The 20,219-nt window shown below is 46.9% G+C and overlaps 1 protein-coding gene and 1 long non-coding RNA gene across 3 annotated transcripts in view; one reads left to right on the top strand and one right to left on the bottom strand.

Moving 5' to 3' along the window:
- The window catches only part of LOC138991249 (uncharacterized), a 40,551-nt gene extending 37,362 nt beyond the window's left edge, over positions 1 to 3,189 (bottom strand). The window contains exon 1 of the long non-coding RNA XR_011467223.1: positions 2,942 to 3,189. This is a non-coding gene — a long non-coding RNA (uncharacterized lncRNA). The remainder of the gene's footprint in view (positions 1 to 2,941) is intronic.
- SYNC (syncoilin, intermediate filament protein) lies at positions 2,382 to 19,458 on the top strand. Of its 2 annotated transcripts, XM_070384809.1 has the most exons (5): positions 2,384 to 2,583; positions 9,871 to 11,044; positions 17,382 to 17,506; positions 17,691 to 17,767; positions 19,109 to 19,458. In XM_070384809.1, exons 1-5 carry the CDS (start codon positions 2,531 to 2,533, stop codon positions 19,117 to 19,119), a joined length of 1,440 nt encoding a protein of 479 aa, XP_070240910.1. In that variant the 5' UTR covers positions 2,384 to 2,530; the 3' UTR covers positions 19,120 to 19,458. The 2 variants fall into 2 exon arrangements, with proteins under 2 accessions (XP_070240915.1, XP_070240910.1); XM_070384814.1 differs by lacking the exon at positions 17,691 to 17,767 and having other exon boundaries at positions 2,382 to 2,583.
- Positions 19,459 to 20,219: the final 761 nt, after the last annotated feature.

The following is a 20,219-nucleotide window of genomic DNA, read 5'->3' as shown; positions in this document are numbered from 1 at the left end:
GTTTGTCTCCCCAGGGGACAGTTCTAGCATCCTCTTCACTGTGAGCTCTTTGCAGGCAGGGCCCTGGGCCAAAGAAGGCCATTTGCTCTGACACAGGGCCCAGCCCAGGACAAGTGCCGATGTTTGCTGAGTGAATGGAGTCCTGCGGCCTCACCCACCTCCCTCTGCCTTGGTGTACACAGCCTGGGCACATGTGTATATCTGTTTCCTTGAGTTCAAAGGGACTCTTTGGTGGCGAGTGGCCCAGACCTGGCACACAACAGGCATCAAATGTTGCCTGAACTGGCCTAGGGAGGATTATCCTTCTTTCCTTCATTCATTCAATACGTTTTTGAGATTTTATGCATACCAGGCCCTGTGCTGGCCCTGGGGACACAGAAGTGTTCTTCCTGCCTTCCATCCTAGTGGGGGAAGCAGAAAAGGCAGGAATGGAAAATGAACAATGTTATTAAAGCCTGCAGCACGTGTTTAGAAAATAAACAGGGTGACGGGACACACGGTACGTGGACGGACATTTCTGTGGGGGATGGACACATCAGAGAAGGCCTTTCTGAGGCGATGACATGTAAGCTGAGACCCGACGATGAGTGAATGTGAAGAGCTGGAAGGGTATTCCAGGCACAGGGAACAGCAAAAACAAAGAGCTAGAGGTGTTTCTGGGACCCCAGGGAATTCAGCGTTTCAGTCTGAAGAAGGGCTTAGAGGGGCGTTGAGAGAGGTTAAGGAATCAGTACCGGGGGCTGCCTGGGGCCAGGTCCTGGGCGGGGGCTGGAGGGGAAGGGACAGCCCTCAGCGCCACCCTTTCTGCCTGTTGCCTAGCACCACGCTAAACACTGCTGCTGGCAGGCCTTCCCCGGGCTCCCTCAGCTCCCCTCGGACTGGCAGTGGCTGTCAAACGACCAGCCCCAGAGGCCTTGCCAACCTCCTCCCCTGGAATATTTTTGAGGTAAGTCAGAAAATGACCAGCAGCCTCCAAAACCTGACTTTTTCTTGTGCATACCTTACAAGGGTATATTTGGCTGCCCTGGGTGTTAATCCCCCACCCCCTTGCACTAGACAGAGATATAAATATACCACACCAGGCAGCACACTCAGAAACATGGATTAATGACCATATACTCGGGGGCCCTAGTCACACTCAGAAGACACGCCATACAGCTGCTGTGAGCACCCCCGCCCACACCCACATACTTCAGCCCCCAGTCTCTCGCAGGCATACAATCACACACACAGCTATATAGATGTCCCACCACACAGTCACGACAGCCAGCCTCGCAGACACTCCACAACCAGCACCATCACCACTCGCATAATCCCTCCCCCTGATCACAGTCACCTACCCACATATCCCCTCACAGACTGCACCCCACAGTTATCAGAGTCACATGTGGACACAACAGTTCCACAGTCTCTCTCTCCACACAGTGCACACACAACCATGTTGGGTGCACACAGCCAGCAGGCCCACAGATCACAACACACTGCCCCACAAGTGGTTCCACAGGGCTGCCCCACCCCCACCCTTGCTCAAGGCCTCTCTGATTAAACACATCCAGCCCCTCGGCTTGTTATAGTGCCTGGCATTCTTCTGCGATTGAGTCAAAGACCTCCCCAGACAGAGGGGCTAAGTGGAAAAAAAAAGGCATCAGGAGGGAGCATGCCAGAGGCCCAGGTCTGGGAAGGGGCCTGGCCACTTCCTGCTCAGGGACCCAGACAGCCTTTAGTGTGGAGTTTGAGCTTGACCCTGGAGGGGCTAAGGACCTGGGGGAGGGGTCACGCCTAGGAGTGGACAGAAGCGGGGTGCGGGGGGGTGGGCGGTTGATGACAGGTGGAACAAGCGGAGAGACCCCTTAACCCTCGCGGCGTGGGAGGGGGGGACAGGAAGCGGGGTTACATATGGACTCAACCCTCCCACGTGGTCCTCGCACCGCCCTGCCCCAGGCTCCGGACTGTCCCCAAACGCACGGGGTGTGGCGTTGTCCCCCCTCCTCCCCCCAGCCCTGGGCGACAGCTGCGGGGGCACAGCGCTCAGGCGAGGGGGTTATCGCAGGGCGCCAGGCGGCGGCGGACACCCCAGGCCTCCTTGCGGGCGGCGCGCAGGGTGCCCACTCCCCCGAGGTCCTCAACCCACCCTGTCCCCATCCCGGGCCGGCCGGGCAGGAAGAGCGCCCTCCTAAGGCAGAGCCACCTTCCTCCCCGGGCCCTGCAACTGGGGACACTCGAAAGGGAAGGATGGGCAGAAAGAAGACTCGGGAAGACCCGAGGTGGCGTTTTAGAGACGCCGACCTCCCCTCCCACACAATCCACCCCCCCCCCACCCCCAGCGCTGGTCCCGGGAGGGGCGGCCACTCCCCGCCCCCGGGCCGCGAGGCCCGCTCCCTCCTCCCGCGGAGCCCGGGCCAAGTGGGCGCGCCCGGCCCCGGGTCGGCGGATCCGGTGTCGGCTGCAGCTGGCAGTGCGGCTGGCGGGCGCGGGCGGCCCGCGGGGCCGACTATTAATACCGCGGCCGCCCAGCCCGGGTCGCGCAGCCATGGCCAGCCCGGAGCCCCGGCGCGGCGGGGACGGCTCCGCCCAGGCCGCGAGGTAGGAAAGGACCTTCTCAGGCCCGGGTCACCACCCCCTCCTGGGGAGGGGGTGCTAGGCGGATCCCTTCTCCCCAAGAGCGCCTTTCGCCAGACGGGGGCGGTGGTCCAGGCGGGGGTGGGGCACAGGGTGGAGCCACCCGCCAAGGGTGATAGGGGAGTCTGGCCCGGGGCGAGGCGGGGGTGGGGGGGGGCCGGGGTTCTGACACCTCCGCTGGTCTGGGGGCTTTTCATAATTCCCCCTCCCCCTCCCACGGGTGATGTGAGGATTAACCCCTTCACACTAGCCGGCATCAACCATCAGATGCCGGATGGCCCATAGTGGCAAAAGACCCTCCCCATTTTCTTTCCTTCCTCACCCCAAATGCAGCTGGACATGGAACCCTCCAAGTCGCTGAATTTGCCGTGTGGAAGAGACTTGGTGCAAGGTTGGGCGGCTGCCAGCTTGGAGTTGAGTCTGTTCAGGCAGCTCATTCTCTCTGGTCTGGGGCCTAAGAGGGCGTGGGGGGAGGGTCCCCAATCCCAGATCAGCAGGAGGGCCTTGGCTGTCCGGAGCCTTGGAGGGGAAGCCCTCTCCATCACCCACACTATCAGCTTGCCCCCTGGAGGGGGAAGGGACCTGTGGCTGATGGATTTGGGGCGAGTAGGGAGCACTTCTGCCCCAGGTCAGCCTGTAGCCCTGGACTTCCTCTTGTACCAAGAGGTAGAAGTGCAGTCACACACACACCTGTCACCTCTTCCCTGTCACCACCGCACGAAGCTGAGCCTAGTTTTACACATGCACTCACCTGTACTGTTGTACACACAGAGCCAGCCACACGCCAACCCAGGGCTGCATGGTATCACAAACATGCCCAGGTGCAGCCCTGATGGCCGGGGTTGGGAGCTGCTGGGATCCTATAGGGACAGGGACAGAGTAGCAGAGGCAGGCTGCTTGGAGCCCAAGGAGGCCTGAGGTCAGGGGCCCCAGCCGAGCTGGCTGCCTTGCCCCTAGACTTCCTGTAGGCTACTTTAAAAAAGCACATTTATTTACTTATTGGGCTGCCTTGGGTCTTAGTCTCAGCGTGTGGGATCTTCATTGTGTCATGAGGGCTCCGTAGTTGTGGAGCTCTCTAGTTGTGGCACACGGGCTTAGTGCTCTATGGCATGTTTCATTAGGGGAGCTATAGTCCCCAGCCAGGGCTTCCAGTTGGCTCAGTGGTGACAATGCAGGAGATATGGCCTCAATCTCTGGGCCGGGAAGATCCCCTGGAGAAGGAAATGTCAAACCCACTTCAGTATTCTTGCCTGGGAAATCCCAAGGGCCAGGAAGCCCGGCGGGCTACAGTCCATGGGGTATCAAAAGAGTTGGACACAACTTAGCAACTAAACAGCAACAAAGTCCCCCAACCAGGGATCAAACCCTGGTCCCCAGCATTGCAAGGCAGACACTTAACCACCAGACCACCAGGCAGGTCTCCCATAAGCTACTTTTCCCCAGCTCTTTAGAGAGAGGCAGTTGAGTGCGGGCAGCACCTAGCAGAGGCCTGGCACTGCGCGTGAGGTGACAGAGGCAACACGGTGTGTGGGAATAGCACTGCCTGCAAGTCAGGAGACTGGACTCCACGTCCAGTCCTGCCACTTGACCTTGGGCAAGTTTCCTCCTTGGAGCTCAGCCAGTTGCCGCTGCCTACATCCACAGAGCCCCAACCCGGGATACAAAGAACAACTGTGCTTGTCGTCTGGAAACGGACTATCAGGGGAGACCGACAGATGCACTTCTGGAACGCAAAGCACTTAGTGTAAAGATGAGCTGCATATAGAGTGCCTTGAGAACACAAGAATGGGAGTTGGCTGGGACAGGCTTCACAGAGGAGGTGGGGTTCCAGCAGGATTTGAAAGATGAGCAGACATTTGTTAAGTAAATAGATATAAATATATTTTGAATGCTAGGGCCGAGCTCTGTTATACCTGCTGTATCTGTTAGGTCTTTTAGACCCAACACCTATTCTATCTAAGACGAGAGTGGTAAAAAGGAGCCCTGCCTCTAGAGCCAGACTGCCAGCCTTCAACAGGCTCTGCCACGTATAAATTGTAGAACTCTGAGTGAGTTCTTTACTTGGTGCTTTTTGGTTTCTTCATCTATAAATTGGGGATAAACCCTATAGCTCAGATGGTAAAGAATCTACCTGCAATGCAGGAGACCGGGGGTTCGATCCCTGGGTCTGGAAGATCCCCTGGAGAAGGAAATGGCAATCCACTCCAGTATTCTTGCCTAGAGAATTCCAAGGACAGAGGAGCCTGGCGGACTACAGTCCATGGGGTCACAAAGAGTCGGACACGACTAAGTGACTAACACACACAAGTGAGCGTTGTATAAATGAGTATTTATGGAGAATGCTTAGAATACTGCCTTGAACGCAATTACGTCATTCTAGGGTGGAGGACTCAGCTGGAACATGATGTGAGGGCGGTCTGCTGGCAAAGCAGGGACTCTGTTGAGGATCTGGGTGGGTCTGGCTGGCTGAGCAGTGCATCCTTCTCGGTGCGAGGAGCTCCAGGCAGTGTAGGACTGATCTCTAGACAGGCAGTATACAATGAACTATATGTTCCCAGCTGGACCCTTTAGACACTGCGGGATAGGAGTGGGAGATTTAAGTTAACACATGTTCTGAGGGACTTCCCTGGCGGTTCAGTGGCTAAGACTCCCAATGCAGGGGCCCTGGGGTTCAATCCCTGGTCGGGAAACTAGATCCCACATGCAGTAACTAAGAGTTCACATGCCACAACTAAAAGGCCCTGTGTACACAACTAAGACCCAGCGTAGTCAAATAAATAAAAATAAATATAAATAGATAAAGTTAATGTGTGTTCCAGAATGTCAAGCATTGGGTGGGTGGCAGGGAGTAATTCAAGATGAGGCTGAAAAGATATGTTGGGGCCACATCTTGAAGGGCCTGGAACCTGTGCAAAGTAGTTCACTATCTATGGGTGAAGTGGAGCATGATGGTTTGTTTTATATTAGAGCAAGTGGCACCACTGTCAAAACTAGACTGGGATGGGAAAGAAGAAGGCTTATGGGAAGGCTGGTACAAGAGTGCAGGTGAGGGATGATGACTTGGATGAGGGTCCTGGCAGTGGGCTGAAGAGGAGGATGGAGACTGGAGACTTTCTGAGATAGAAATATCAGTTTTTAGTGAGGAGGCTGTTTAAAGACCACTGGTCTATCGACAGAAGAATGGATAAAGAAGATGTGATACATTTATACAATGGAATATTACTCAGCCTTAAAAAAGAATGAAACAACGCCATTTGCAGCAACATGGACGGACCTAGAGGTTGTCATTCTGAGTGAAGTAAGTCAGACAGAGAAAGACAAGTATCATATGATATCTCTTATATGTGGATCTTAAAAGAATGGTACAAATGAACTTATTTACAAAATAGAAATAGAATCACAGATGTAAAAAACAAACTTATGGTTACGGTGGGAGGGAAAGAGGAGGGATAAATTGAAGATTGGGATTGATGAAGGACCTACTGTATAGCACAGGGAACTCTACTCTGTAATTGCCGGGGTCCAGCCCCGGCTGATCCAGGGTATTCGAAGGAGAGACGGCATAGGCGACCTATTTATTTAAATATTTTATCAAAGATATAAAGAGTAATAGGATGAGGATAGCTCAGTGAGGAAATTCAGTGGAGAAAAGCGGCTGAAATAAGGATAGCTCAGTAGGAAAATTCAGTGAAGAAAAGAGGCTGAGTAGCTTGGTTTATGCGGGAGACCAATAAAACTTCAAGACAAGAAGTTTGCACCACTTATGTAGGCCGCAGGCGTCCTTCCGTTCTCCCAAAGGAGAGGAGACACTGAGGCCTCCCCGGTCGGATCTTAGAAGCCCAGGCATAATTAGCAAGCATGGCGGGTTCCGCGCTCCAGATGGAGACTCAGCCAGAATTTGGGAGAGAGAGCGACATGGGGAGACCAAGTTTTGGTGAACAAGGCCCGCACTTTATTTTCCAAAGTAGTTTTTATACCTTAAGTTATGCATAGAGGATAATGGGGGAAGGGGTGGAGTCATGCAAGGACAGCAGTTCCTGGTCCTAATCAAAGCCAGGCTTTCAAACTCCATGTGCAAAAGTTCAGGTGATTTACATCATCTTCTGGCCAGGAGGCCTGTTAACATTTTAAGAAACTTTGATTATTCCAAAGTCAAGCACCAGCCTCCAAAAAAGCATTGGACAAAGCTGCATTCCTATAGGGCAAAGGTGAGGTGGGCTCAATCAAGAAAAGAATTAACTCAAGGGTCCAAGGTTACAAACATTGAGGCTACTACTTACATTTCTATACACCCATTATATCAATCAATACACTGCCAAGGACACAGTAGGTAAGGAGTATGGAGACTTAGCAGCAAACATTGGCCCAGTAAGTGAAAAACCCTTCACCAATACAATTTCTAATCAATCTTTTAACTACTCAAAAGAATCTGTGTTTAGACAGTTTAGAACATCTCCTGCCTCTCACAGTTGGGAGGCTCTGAACAATCACATGTGGCTGGAAAAACCTATTCAGGCAGGCTAGAGGATTTCCAAAGGAGTTTGTAGGTTAAACACTGTCACACCCAGGAATTATTAACTGGAGCTGTAAGCTATCTCTTTTTTCAGAGAGGTAGTGGGGGACAGCCCCCCGTAAAGTCAGAGGTGTAGGTGAAAGCACAAAGCAGAAAGTAGGCAGACTCTGGTTTGGGGTGTAAATGCTCGAGAATTTCCAGGGGGACTCCTGAGGCTCGATCCCGCTTTTGCGTATGCCGAGCCTCCTTCCTCATGACGTTTGTCATGGGTGGAGCTCCTCACGCTGGCTCCCGGCAGTGATAGAATTCCAGTTGAGCTATTCCAGATCCTAAAAGATGATGCTGTGGAAAGTGCTGCACTCAATATGCAATATGCAATATGCACTCAATATGCAATATGCTGGCTCCCGGCATGTAATGGCCTGTATGAGAAAAGAATCTTCAAGTGGATATATATATATATATATGTATATACGTAAATAGATGTATAACTGAGTCATTGTGCTGAACAGCAGAAAGTAACACAACACTGTAAATCAACTATATCCAATAAAAAAAAAAAACACTGATATACAGCCTGATATACAGTGATATATTTCTCTGAGCTGGAGAATACAGGTGTAACAAGTTCAGAGAGAAGGATAATTTGTTGGCAGTTGAGTCAAGTAACTGTGTTACTTGGCACCTGATGCTTGGCACTTTAGGTGAAAAAAAAAAAAAAAACACTCCATGTCTGGTAAAGGGAAGTGAATGGACTAGGTGATCGTTGTCTTCAAGCTTTAGGTGTTGGCAGAGGTACTGGGGTTGAATGAGGCCAGTGATGTCTGGGGCCTGGTGAAGCCACACTTTTGTGGTTTCCCGAGAGCCATCAGGGGTTACAAAGGGGAAGCCAGGGATTCCTGGGGTGTAGAGAGGACTGAGGACACAATGATTTAGAATAAAAATAGTCTTTATTGGGAACCTGGAGCTAAGAAATAGAGCTTAAAACCTGGACACAAGTAAACCTTTCCAATACAAATCAAATTCTTTGTTTGATATGTGAGGCTTTTCATTTACACGTTCTATCCAAAAAAGTTTTTTATTCAAATTTAGTCTGTTTTATAACTGGCACTCTCTGAGTACCTGTTTCCTTGAACAAATTACTTAATCTCTTTAACCTCCATTTCCTGATCTGTAAAATGTTAATAATAAATGTAACCACCTCATAGAATTGTTATGAAGATTAAATGAATCAATATATGTAAAGCATTTAGAACAGGGCCTGGCACATATAACAGGACCTTTAAAAGTGTAATTTATTATTATTTCCAGAGTATTTTATATTTTCAAAGAATTGCTCAGAGATCCAACTGAAACAGAAAAGCCTAAAGCCACTTGAGAGCCAAAGCAGCAGGAGCGCATTCCTCAACAGGAACCAAGAAAGCTAGCAGGCAGCTGAAGCTGGGTTAAGGGGCTCATGTGTTAGAAGCACAGAGTCTGAATTCAAGAGCATCTGACAGGCTAGAAGGATAGGCCAGTTCTAAGATGAGGTTTTACAGGAACGAGAGATATGGTTTTAAAGCATTTGCTGTGAAAAAGTCTTAAGGATTTTACTCAAACTCAGCATTTATGAAGAATAAGAGGGACTTCCCTGGTGACCATTGGTTAAGATTCTGCACTTCCAATGCAGGAGGCACAGGTCTGATCCCTGGCCAGGGAACTAAGATGCCACATGCTGCATGGTGTGGTCAAAAAAAGAATATGATAGAGCTGCCCTTTATGTTAAGGGCATCTTGACTACATCAGTAGGAATATAGGGTCCAGAGATTCACTGCTCAGAGTACACCTGGATTCTGCTTCCTATACGTATCCCCAAGAGATAATGAATCAACTTGGAACCTGTAAGAAGTAACCCAAATGAGGAGGGTACTGGAAACCTTGGCGGGCATGGAATAGTTAAGGATAAATCAGTTCTCTTTATTCATTTGTGGCTGTGCTGGGTGTTTGCTGCTGTGTGTAGGCTTTCTCTAGTTGCGGCAAGCGGGGGCTACTTTCCAGTTGAGGTGTGTGGGTTTCTCATTGCAGCAGGTTTCAGTAGTTGTGGCATGGCATGTGGAATGTTCTAGGACCAGGGATTGAACTCACGTCGTCCCCTGCGTCGGCAGATGGATTCTTAACCACTGGACCACCAGTGGTTGTAGTCCCTTTGTTTTTTAAATGTTTTATTGAAGAGTAGTTTATTTGCATTGTTGTGTTAATTTCTACTGCACAGCCAAGTGATTCAGTTATACACATATATATATTTTCATATTCTTTTCCACTATAGTTTATCACAGGATATTGAATATAGTTCCCTGTGCTATACGGTAGGGCTAAATCAGCTCTCTTTAAGTGTTCAAAGAACTGACATGGAAAAGAAATTAGAGTATCTGATTCTAGAGAGAAGACTCAAGTCCAGGTGAAAACTGTGGGGAAGGTCTTACCTCAACACTAGAACTTTCTTATGATGGAACACAGAGTGGCTCAGGTGTGGGTTCCTGTCCTTTGATGGTACGGAAGCAGACTCAACACTTACCTCCTGGGGATGGTGTCAGAGCTAAGCCATAGGCTGTGTTGTGGTGATCAATGAAGGGAGGGGGCGGACGACTGCCCTCCGAGATGTGAGAATTTGCTATTGGCTAGGGTTGTGTCCTGGCAGCTGCAGTCACAAACCCTCCCAGGACTGTGACCACCCTCTCACCTTGTCATTTCTCTTGCAGGGCAACAAGGCCAGAGGTCATTTCTCCTCTTCAAGAGGAGAACTCTGCATCCCTGTATGAGCTGGGGACCTGGAACCCAGAAGTTACTCTGTCTTTGGAGGGGACCTTGAACTTAGAGGACATTCTCTACCTGGGGGACACAGGTGACCTTGATGAGGCTCTGTACGTGGAAGAAACTGAACCGCCAGAGGAGACGCTGCACATTGAGGAAACCAGAATGCCAGATGAAGCCCTGTACCTGGAGGAGCCAGTGAGGCCGGAGGCGGCTTTATATGTGGAAGAGCCGGTGAAGCTGGAGGGGGTGTTATATGTGGAAGAGCCCGTGAAGACCGCAAGCCCAGAGCAGATAGTTCATGGGGGAGACAGGGTCCTGAGTGAGGCGAAGTCTAAACCCAAGGAGAGCCTCCAAGCCGGGCCGAGTCCCAGCACAGAGGGGAGCCTGAGCATAGAGGACCTGGAATTGCTGGAGGGGCGTTTCCAGCAGTGCATTGAAGCCGTGGCCCAGCTGGAAGAGGAGAGGGATCAACTCATCCATGAGCTTGTGTTGCTCCGGGAGCCTGCCCTGCAGGAGGTGCAGCAGGTCCACCGGGATATCCTGGCTGCCTACAAACAGCACGCCCAGGCAGAGCTCGAGAGGGATGGGCTGAGGGAGGAGATCCGGCTGGTCAAGCAGAAGCTGTTCAAGGTGACCAAGGAGTGCGTGGCCTACCAGTACCAGCTGGAGTGCCGCCGGCAGGACGTGGCCCAGTTCGCCGATTTCCGGGAAGCGCTGACCACCCGGGCGGCCCAGCTCTCAGAGGAACTAACCCAGCTCCGGGAGGCCTATCAGAAGCAGAAGGAGCAGTTACGGCAACAGCTCGAAGCACCTCAGAGTCAGAGGGATGGGCATTTTCTCCAGGAGAGCCGGCGGCTCTCTGCCCAGTTCGAGAGCCTCATGGCAGAGAGCCGCCAGGGCCTGGAGGAGGAGTACGAGCCTCAGCTGCTGCGGCTCCTAGAGAGGAAAGAAGCTGCGGCCAAAGCTCTGCAGAAAACCCAGGCCGAGATCCAGGAGATGAAGGAGGCCCTGAGACCACTGCAGGCAGAAGCCCAGAAGCTCCACCTGCAAAACAGGAACCTGGAGGACCAGATCACCCTTGTGAGGCAAAAGCGGGATGAGGAGGTGCAGCAGTACCGGGTAGGCCCACTGGGCGTGGGAGGAAGGACAGTCTTTTAGTCTAGAGAGGAAAAGGGGACCTGGCCAAATGTCTTTGGACTGAAGGATGCTAGCATATGTGAAGTGAAGTTGCTCAGTCGTGTCTGACTCTTTGCGACCCCATGGACTGTAGCCTACAAGGCTCCTCTGTCCATGGAATTTACCAGGCAAGAGTACTGGAGTGGGTTGCCATTTCCTTCTCCAAGGGATCTTCCTGACCCAGGGATCGAACCTGTCTCCCACGTTGCAGGCAGATGCTTTACCACCTGAGCCACCAGGCTAGCATAGGTAGGAAAAGCAATTTGTTTCATGGGCCAGTCACTCACTCCTTTAAGCCATTTTCCATTTCATTCATTCAGGCCTGCTAGGGCTGAAAGTTAACCTGCACTCTTAGTTTCCACGACACTTTTACACCAGTGATCTTCCACTAATCCTCCAAGTCAACTATTACCATTTTTCTTAGATGAGGAAGCTGAGGCCCAGTGAGTCGGAGTAATTTGAACTCTAGTCTGACCAACCCCAAATATTTCAGTGCTCTTTCCACAGCACCATTTTCCGACTCTGAGTGAATCGCCCTTGGGTTTAGATAGAACAGGAGGGAATGAGGCCAGATAGAATACATTCTTTCCCCCTCCCCGGTATTCACTCTCATGTCCCACCTATCTGATCTCTGCTTTGAAGTTTTCCAGTCTTAAAAAGCTGGGATGAAATCTATAAACCTCTATCCCTCCTTTTCCTTTTTTGTGCATTTGTCACCATTTCAACCGTATTCAAGCTATTTCTGATTGTGAGCCAGTCCTAATCCCTTTTAGAACAAAATGGGATCTAAACACTAAGTGCATAAACAGTTCTCTCTCCCCCACAGACTGAGCTTTCAGAAGGTAGGGAGTATGTTTTACTTATCTCTGCCACCAGGCTCAGAGTCTGCATCAGTTAAGTGCTGACTTCTGTGCTGCTGGGCGCCATGAGAAGCCCACACTGTGGTGCTTTTCAGAGCAGTATTTTTGTCTTTTGAAACACACATTTTTTGCATGAACTTAAAAATCCCAGATTTTGACTTACCCATAAGGAAGATGTCCTCTGTTGAAAATGGCTGCATTCACTTCACTGAAGATTTTGTCAAACTTTCTATAGCTTATATTACGAAAAGAATAGGGTTTCGGGGTCATGGTATTGAATGCCTTCAAACTATACATATTTACTCACCAACACTGCCCCCCACCTCCACTGCACTATTTTTTTATTGGATCATAATCTACTTAAAGGGTGCTAATTATTTTTGCATAAACAAATAACTTCTTAACACCTGATACTCAATCAGATGTTACTTTAATAACTGGAACCCAGGGTAGGAAGTAACATGTGATTTAAGAGAGGTACATATAAGAGTGCTATGGGATAATGAGATTATTTTTAGCCATGGATTAAATCAGAGAACCTGTAACAGAAGAGTTATTTAAGTACTGAAGTATAGGCAAGATCTAGACCAGTGCTGTCCAACAAAAATATAATACAAGCCTCAAATATCATTTTAAATTTTCTAATAGCCACTTATGAGAAATAGGTGAAGGTAATTTTAACATATTATTTAATCCAATAGATATAAAAATATAATTAGTAACTTGGCTGCAGGTGAAAAACTGAGAGGTGAGTTGAACTGTGAAGGTAGGTCAGGGCGGATCCCATTAGACTTTAAATCCAGCCTAGGGAGTTTGGACTTTATTCAGTGGTCAGTTGGCTCTTTAAAGATATTTAATAGAGGGATTAACATGATCCTCGCTCTTTTTTCAGTTAAAAAATGTATTTTTGGCTACACTGGGTCTTTGGCTGCAGTATTTTGGCTGCACTTAGGCTTTCTCTAGTTGTAGTGAGCAGGGGCTACTCTAAATTGCAGTGCACGAGATTCTGGTGGTGGTTTCTCCTTGGGGAGCACAGGCTCTAGGCACAAGGGCTTCCGTAGTCACGGCTCTTGGGCTCCAGAGCAGGGGCTCAGTAGTTGTGGCCATGAGGACAGTCGCTCCCAGAATGTGGAATCTTCCTGGGCAACGGCAGGCAGATTCCTAACTACTTGACCACCAGAAGTCCCCCTTGCTCTCCTTTTAGAAACATTATTGGTGGCAGTGTGTAAAATGGGCTAGAGACGGAGAGGCAAGAGAGACTGATTAGGAAGCTACTACAGGTAAGAGGAAACAACGGTAGCAAAATAAAAGGAAGGGAAGCAAGAACAAACGTAGAAGAATTTTGACTACAGAATGAGTGGGGCAGAGGTGAGAAGTCAGAGGATGCTAAGATTTCAGACAAGGCTAACTCAGATGGTGATGCACTAAGTAGGGAATCCTTGGGATTAGAATTTCCTTATATAGTGTTAGAATTCTAGAACTGTTTCCCCAGTGATTTGCATCACCATACTGGATTTGTTTCAGATTTGATTATCTGTGCAGCTTTCCAAAGATCACTCTATGAGAAACAACCCTGATGAAAGTCTCCTATTTCTATACCACAATTAAAGTAGGAAAAAAGGTCTGAAAGAGAATTCTTTCTGAAATGACTTCTCCTAAACTGTTTGCCAAAGGCCATGTATGGCATCTGATTACTTTTCAAGGGTACACATCACCCTGGTGACTTTAAATTTGCTTTCATCACCATCACCCATTCATTCAACAAATATTTAGCCTACTTTTTTTGTGCCAGGCAATGAGCTATGTGGTGGCAAGAGATGAGAACTTGTGGTGAGGGGTAGGGGTGGCGGACAGTCACTGTCCTCAAAAAGTTTATAGTTCAATTAAAAAATAATAAACAAAAAGAAATTAAAAAACAGAAAAACAATCAGAAAGAAAAAAATTCATGATAAAAGTTTATAGTACAGGAAGGATACAAGATAAAACTTCCTAAAATCGAAGACATCTGTATCTAAGTATGTAAAGTGTGAGTTTTAGAATCAATGAAATAACATGCTTCAATGTGATAGACAATGTAATAGTTGTAGGAATAAAACACTGTACTGATGAAGCAGGTATAATTACCCTTGGGGAAATAAGGGGGAAATTTCATACAAGGATTAAAAATAGCTCAGGTGTACTTGAAGTTCTTTACATGTAATAATTCATTTAATTCTTACCTCTGAGATAGGTATAACTATTGTCACCATTTGAGAAACAAGTAAACAGGTGAGTCAGAGAAGTCATTTGTCCAGGGTAACACAGCTAGGAGGGGTGAGGTGGGATGTAACCCTGGGAAATCCAGTTCAGGTCCACACTACAAGGTTTTGAGCCAAGTCTTTAAGGCACACTCCAGCCATGGCCTCCTCCTGGGGTTTCATGGAAAACAGTTTGAAGACCATTTAAGTCTGCCTATCTATATGTATCTGGGCTTCCCAGATGGAGCTAGTGGTAAAGAATTCGCCTAGCAGTGTAGATGTTAAGAGATATGGGTTCAATCCCTGGGTCAGGAAAATCCCCTGGAGGAGGGCTTGGCAACCCACTCCAGTATTCTTGCATGGAGAATCCCATGGACAAAAAAAAAAAAGAATCCCATGGACAGAGGAACCTGGCAGGCTACAATCCATAGGGTCGCACGCTATTGAAGCAACTTAGCACCCATGCATCTGTGTTATCTCTCTCTACTTTTATATCTATTTATGTGAAGGCAGTAAAGCAATTGTTAGAGTATAAGCTCTAAGGTAATGGCAAATCCTGGGTCTACCACTAACTGTGAAACCTTGGACAACTTACTTAACCTGTGGTTCAGCTCCTTCACATGTAAAATGGGATTAATGGGTCTGCTGCAAGGAATAAACTTCTTAATAGTATCTGTAAAGCACTTATAATGTGCCTGGCACATAAGTATGCACTCTAAGTGGCAGTGTAGAGGCTAGATTGAAAGAACCTGGAAAGACCATTTAGTGGGAGGAGAGAGATGTGAAGGAAAATGGGCAGAATTTGGGGACTGGTTGCAGTGGGTGGGGTGAGTTTGCTAAGAATGATCAAGCTTTTACCTTGAAATTGGAAGACTTCTAGTGCCAAAAGATGGAATATGCTTACTACCTGCATGCTTCACATCAATAAGCATTTTATGTGTAGGGTGCCAGACATACTAAGATCCAAGAACCTACGCGTGGCCACAAGAACAAAAAAGCCACATGTAGCTAGTGACTTCCATATTGGACAGTGTAGACTAAAGGAGTAATGGAGGTCCTAGTTAGAAGTGAGGGTCAAACTGCCGCTGCTGCTAAGTTGCTTCAGTCGTGTCCGACTCTGTGCGACCCCAGAGACAGCAGCCCACCAGGCTGTCCCTGGGATTCTCCAGGCAAGAACACTGGAGTGGGTTGCCATTTCCTTCTCCAATGCGTGAAAGTGAAAAGTCAAAGTGAAGTTGCTCAGTCGAGCCCGACTCTTAGCGACCCCATGGACTGCAGCCTACCAGGCTCCTCTGTCCATGGATTTTCCAGGCAAGAGTAGTGGAGTGGGGTGCCATTGCCTTTTCTGGAGGGTCAAACTAGCAGGAGTCTAAATGCCAGACTAAACAAAGTGGAAAGCCTATCAAAGACTGAATGATAAAACACATTTTCATGGCTGCACCATGTGGGATGTTAGTTTCCTGACCAAGGATTAAACTCGTGCCCTGCTGCAGTAGAAGCACAGTCTTAACCACTAGACCACCAGGGAAATCCTGATAAAGCAGTTTTTAAAATGTTAACCCAGTGATGCTACATAGGATAAAGAATGGAGATTGTCCTTCATTTCTGTCACTGTATTAATACTTCATTCTGTGACAGCTTCTCCCTGTCAAGAGCTTATCAGTACAGATTGTCTTCACAAGCATGTTCTTTTGTATACCGAGCAAATGACAGGTTTACTAGATAGCAAGGCTTGGGAAACTGGGGCACAGAGGTATGCAGACGCTTTTAGATAACACACTCTTAGATGGTAAGGCCACATTTCTGCATGGTGTCAAAGCATGGTTATGTGTTTGATGTTGCTCAGGCATATTCGACTCTTAGTGACCCCATGAACTATAGCCCACCAAGCTCCTCTGTCCATGGGATTTCCCAGGCAAGAATACTGGAGTGAGTTGCTATTTCCTACTCCAGATCTTCCCAACCCAGGGATCAAACCCAAGTTTCTGAGTCTTCTGCACAGGCAGGTGGATTCTTTACCACTATGCCACCTGACTAGGCACTAAAAAATGACCTTTTGACAATGTATGATGAAAGCTGAGATTCAGCTACAATATCAAACACTGCAAACTGACATGCCTCAGGTATACCAAGGATGACTCAGAGAACAAATTATTTAGATCATTCTATTTAGAACATGCTTCCCTGTTGGCTCAGTTGGTAAAGAAACCCCCTGGAATGCAGGAGACCCAGGTTCAACCTGGATGGGGAAGATCCCTTGGAGAAGGAAATGGCAACACTCCAGTATTCTTGCCTGGAAAATCCCATGGACAGAGAAGCCTGGTGCGCTTAGAGCCCATGGGACTGCAAACAGTAGGACACAACTGAGCAACCACCATCCAGAGTATGCACCCGAACTGGATTCCAAGTTTATTATTCAAAATCTAAGATAGTCGTTGCCCCTTAAAAATATGCCTTCCAATTTCAGCACTCCCTTTCCTTCCCAACTCCCCCATGCTGAGGATCCATGCCAGCTAGCAGCCAAGCCACAGACTGACTTGCTGACATCTTTCTTACATCATTCCACAGACATTAATCCACAGAGAAAATCTGTAGAATGATCCTACCTGGTTTTGGCACAATGGGAAAGTTATCTGAGATGCAAGGGCCTCCAGGGCATAGCACCTTCATTTTCCAAATTAGCACTTTAGAACAAATTGCCCTGATATAATAAGTGAAGGATATAGGAAATTAACAACTATGATACCCTCATTAATTAAGCATCTGCTTGTATGTCATGTTGTGGTAAGTACTAAGTAAAGCTATGTCTGACTTCAAGGAGCTTCAAATACAGTTATTCAAATATACCTGCTTACATAAAGACTTGGTTTCTTTCAACTTCAGTTAAGTTATAGGGTAGTATAAAAACTGATTATCTTAATGGAAACAAACTTGCTCATTAAGCGTCTATAAAAATTCTTAGTTCACCAACTAAGTGATCAAAATCCTCCCCAATACTTCAGGCAAGACTGCTTTTGGGTCACCATTTTCAAAAACATCCCTGTCAAAACACGTTCTCTGAATCTCATCTTCTCAATCTCAACACTGCTATGGAAATAAAACAATGTGTAAAGAAATGCTTTATAATAAGACGTCAGGTTTTTATTGTTTGGCTCATTAGAGATGTGCTTGGCCCTCATGCAGGAACAGCTGGAGGAAATGGAAGAACGACAGAGGCAGCTAAGAAGCGGGGTGCAACTCCAGCAACAGAAGAACAAAGAGATGGAGCAGCTAAGAGTCAGCCTTGCCGAAGAGCTCGCAACTTACAAGTCAGTTTTTGCTGTTCCCCAAATCTCAACCAACTCTGGCTGAGGGGATGGTGGGGAGGGCAGATGGTTGCTCATGAGAAATTTCTCAACAGTGAAAAGCAGACAAAAAAAATTGGGGGGAAACTCTCAAATTGTGCTCATCCATGAACAGAAGGCAAATGGTTTTTGTTTTTTTTTTTTAAAGGGCTATGCTACCTAAGAGCCTGGAACAGGCTAACGCTCCCACTTCTGAGGCAGGTGGAATCGAGACACCGTCTCAAGGTGATACTTACGGTTACAAGAGTGGTGTCTGCCTTGTTGCCGCTTTCCTAACAGGACTAATGCCTCAAAAAAAAACCTGTGTGTCTAATAACAAATTACATCATTTAGGAGTTAACAGGATGACACATACCTCCAAGCTGCCTGGTTCAAGTATTCAGGCGTCCTTTGCAATGTTTCAGTTTCTAGTAGGACTTAAAACACGCCCTGATTGTCACCAGGAAATCTGGAACAGGATAAAACATCTAGGCTCTCTGCATTCTTACTTTCCTCACCCTACCTGACCCTATCTGCTATTCATAAACAGTTTCCTTAGAATAGCAGAGAGGGCAGTTAGGACATCTAATTCAGACTATGACTAAGGAGGCCAAGAAGGCTAAAGTAACCTGTTAACAGTCACTTAAAAAGCTGAAGAGGGTGTTGTTTATAGACCAAAGGACATTGATTATTGCTTAATTTGTGAAACAAGCAACACATCTATCTATCCAGTGATTTCTTTACATTCCAATGTTCTCATTCTTTATAAAATCCTAGACTCTCTTGGATAGACACTAAGGATTTAAAAAGATGAAATTGGGTATTAGATTAAGTCTATAAATCTTTATTAATTTCCTAGTTAACCCTACATCTTGGATACAAATTCATAAGTAACTATTGTAACTGATGCTTTTCCTGAAGTACTAGGTTTTTTTTTTTTTGGCTCCTCCGCAGTTTGCAGGAGTTCCCCGACTAGAGATTGAACCCCTGCCATAGCAGTGAAAGCACCAAATCTTAACCACTAGACCACCAGGGAACTCCCATCCTATAATTGTCTTCTACTGTGTTTTATCTAGGCATAACAGACCATGCTTATTGTTTGAGAGATCACTAGAACGCTGTAATTGAAGAAAATGAGCTGCTAAACACCTTTGTGTGGATCAGATGAAAAGTACAACTGGGAGAAGACAATGATTAATCCAAAGAAATCAAAACTACAGAATTTCAGACCTTGTTATACCTCTGTAAAGTTAACGTGGGCAGATGAAATTTTTAGTGAGCCCCTACCAAAGTCATCCCTGATTAGATGCCAATCGCTCTAGCAAGCTCTCCCTAACATATCTGCACTAAGCTTCAGAAATTCATTGTTAAAAACCTTATAATGGAAATTCCCATCGTGGTCCAGTGGTTAGGACTCAATGCTTTGGGGCCTGGTCAATCCTTGGTCAGGGAACTGTGTGGCTTAATTGCAAGCCACACAGCACAGCCAAAAAAAAAAAAAAAAAAAACCCACAAAAATTGTATTATATACTGTATTATTTTAAGTTGCAAAATTTCAACTTATCCTTTTTTCTCTCAACCTTACAGGGGCTGTTTAGAAACATACGGCCGAATCTGTAACCAAGAAACAAAAAAAAACTTCTTAGCAAAGGATCACTAAGTACCCTTTGGACATACTTTTTTCTAAACAGAGAAGGGAGTGTCATGGATTTGGCAAGCAGTTCTCTCTGGGAAAGTTACAAATACTGGCTGACCTGTTTAAAAAGATTCTAGGGCTGGCTGGAGGCAGAACACTGTCAGTCCACTCTTAGCTGTATTCTATTTCATACGTTACTGGTACCGATCTCAGTGCACTGAGGAACGGAAAAATGAGTCTCCTGTCAGCCATCAGCAACCTTCCACAGGCACACTGAGTAAAGGATGAATGTATGGACACACTCTAGTGAAAAATGTACCTTGCCTTGTGTTGACCCAAAACAAAGTTTTTCAGGAACACAGGTGAAGTAAAAAAGGCACCCTATTATCATTACAGTTGACCCTTGAACAATGTGGGGCTTAATCTGTACATAACTTAGTTGGCCCTTGGTATCAAAGATTCCTTCACCTCTGTGGATTCTGTTATTTACTATTGAAGAATATCTGTGTAAGTGGACCTGTGCACTTCAAATCCATGTTGTTCAAGGGTAAACTGTATATGGTTTACAATCTGGATCCTTTTGTGCCATGAGTGTTATACCTTAATTGAATTCCTTTACAAAGTTTTTAAGTCTATGATGATTCACGTAGGTTTACTCTAAAAGAACTACTCACTTAAAAACAAACAAACAAACAAGAAACAATCCAGATTTCCCAAAATATCTTACCTTATGGAAATGATTTTGGGTCAGAGTGATCTCTTCAGTTAGACTGGGTGTTTGGCAAAGAACCAAGCATTTTATCTGGTTATGGTACTTGGCTTTCAAGAGCCTACTTTTTTAACCTCTAAGTACAGGCCCCAGTGAAATACACTGGGGAGATTCAACCTCCATGAGAAAAGGTCAAACACCTTTTCAGAATTTAAATTTTGCCTTAAATTCTCTCTGCCACACTGCCTCTAACATTCTTAAAAGTTCATGTGGTTCTCTAGAGGTAAGACTTCAAAAAGATGTTATTTTACCAAAGCCTAATCTGTACACCTGATTCAGGGTTTTATGTCTTT

The sequence above is a fragment of the Bos mutus genome, chromosome 2 (assembly GCF_027580195.1).
Source record: "Bos mutus isolate GX-2022 chromosome 2, NWIPB_WYAK_1.1, whole genome shotgun sequence".
NCBI lineage: Eukaryota > Metazoa > Chordata > Mammalia > Artiodactyla > Bovidae > Bos > Bos mutus.
This window is presented reverse-complemented; position numbering and strand designations above follow the sequence as displayed.